The 1,173-nt window shown below is 52.7% G+C and overlaps 1 protein-coding gene across 1 annotated transcript in view; it reads right to left on the reverse strand.

Annotated features, from left to right (window-relative positions):
• LOC119349914 (putative disease resistance protein RGA3) overlaps nt 1-925 on the reverse strand; it is a 4,038-nt gene extending 3,113 nt beyond the window's left edge. Inside the window, exon 1 of the mRNA XM_037618008.1 lies at nt 258-925. Within this exon, the coding sequence (XP_037473905.1) occupies nt 258-908 (651 nt within the window). The 5' untranslated portion in view covers nt 909-925. The remainder of the gene's footprint in view (nt 1-257) is intronic.
• Between the last annotated feature and the right edge of the window lie 248 nt (nt 926-1,173).

A 1,173-nucleotide genomic window follows, 5' to 3' on the forward strand; every position in this document is an offset into this window, starting at 1 on the left:
CCCACACACACACACAATCTAATTTGAATAAAGTATCAATTATTTGGCACATCATGACATCCATATGAGAATGTTACCCTCACAATTACTTTAAAATTCGAAAGTTATACACAACATTTGAAAAAGTATGGATGCGGTGAAATGGCTCCCAAGTGCACATGCTTCCAGGACTAATGGATGATTCAAAAAAGAAACAGCTTTACACATGTACATAAAGGGCAAATGAGATGAGGAGTAGGTGATGGAATTGGGTGTACCTGGTAACTTGTGATGCCAACCACATCATAGGACCAGTCTCGATAAAAGCGGGCAAACTCAATTGCATGAACTAACCAGTAGAATGTGGATCTACAATAGTTCTTGCAGAAGCCAAACAAGCTATACCAACAAGAGAGCCAGATCCACGAGGAATCCGAGTGCGCGGCATTTGTCGCCACTGGAACCGGTCCATTTGAGGCCACAACACTGGTCACCACCGGAGCAGGCTCGCCCAAGGGTGCAGCACTGGCTGTCATAGGAAGTACATCCTCTGACCCACGCAAGGAGATCTTCCGCGCACACTGCTGTAGCCGAGCTGATCCACTCCGGACGATCCACGCGCAGCTGGTTTTGAAGCCAGCAATACACAAGGAGATCTTGGGCGCCCACTGCACTAGCCGAGCTGATTTTGTGTGGACGTTGCGTGCAATCCACGCACAGCTGGTTTTGAATCGAGCAATGCAGGAGGCAACGGCATGGTAGAGGCTGTGGCAACACCTCAGGACGATCTTGTCCTGAGCATCGTCGAAGATGTCTTCCGTATCCTCCAGAGTGTGCCTCAGCATGGCGGCCATCTTGTCCAGCGCGGCCACGTCGCACCTCAGTTTCTTTTCTCTCTGCATCATCCTCTCTTCGTCCACGGCCCGCATCGTCTGCTGTAGCTCCGGGATGACGCGGATCTCCAGCTCCCGGTGGAATGGATGGAGCGCGAGCGGCCGGGGATCTTGGGCTTGGGAGACAGAGAATGCGCGTGGGGGTCTGGATCCAAAGCGGTGAGGCTGCAATCATGAAAGAGAGAGAGACCGAGGGACCTCCGAGTCCTCCGACGAGACGAGACGACGGTTGGGTAGCGCGTTGCCCAACCGTGACTTTGGGCAGACAGTGTGGGTCGAGGCAGCAGCAAAGCGGCCACTG

This window comes from Triticum dicoccoides, chromosome 1B, assembly GCF_002162155.2.
Source record: "Triticum dicoccoides isolate Atlit2015 ecotype Zavitan chromosome 1B, WEW_v2.0, whole genome shotgun sequence".
NCBI classification, from domain to species: Eukaryota; Viridiplantae; Streptophyta; class Magnoliopsida; order Poales; family Poaceae; genus Triticum; species Triticum dicoccoides.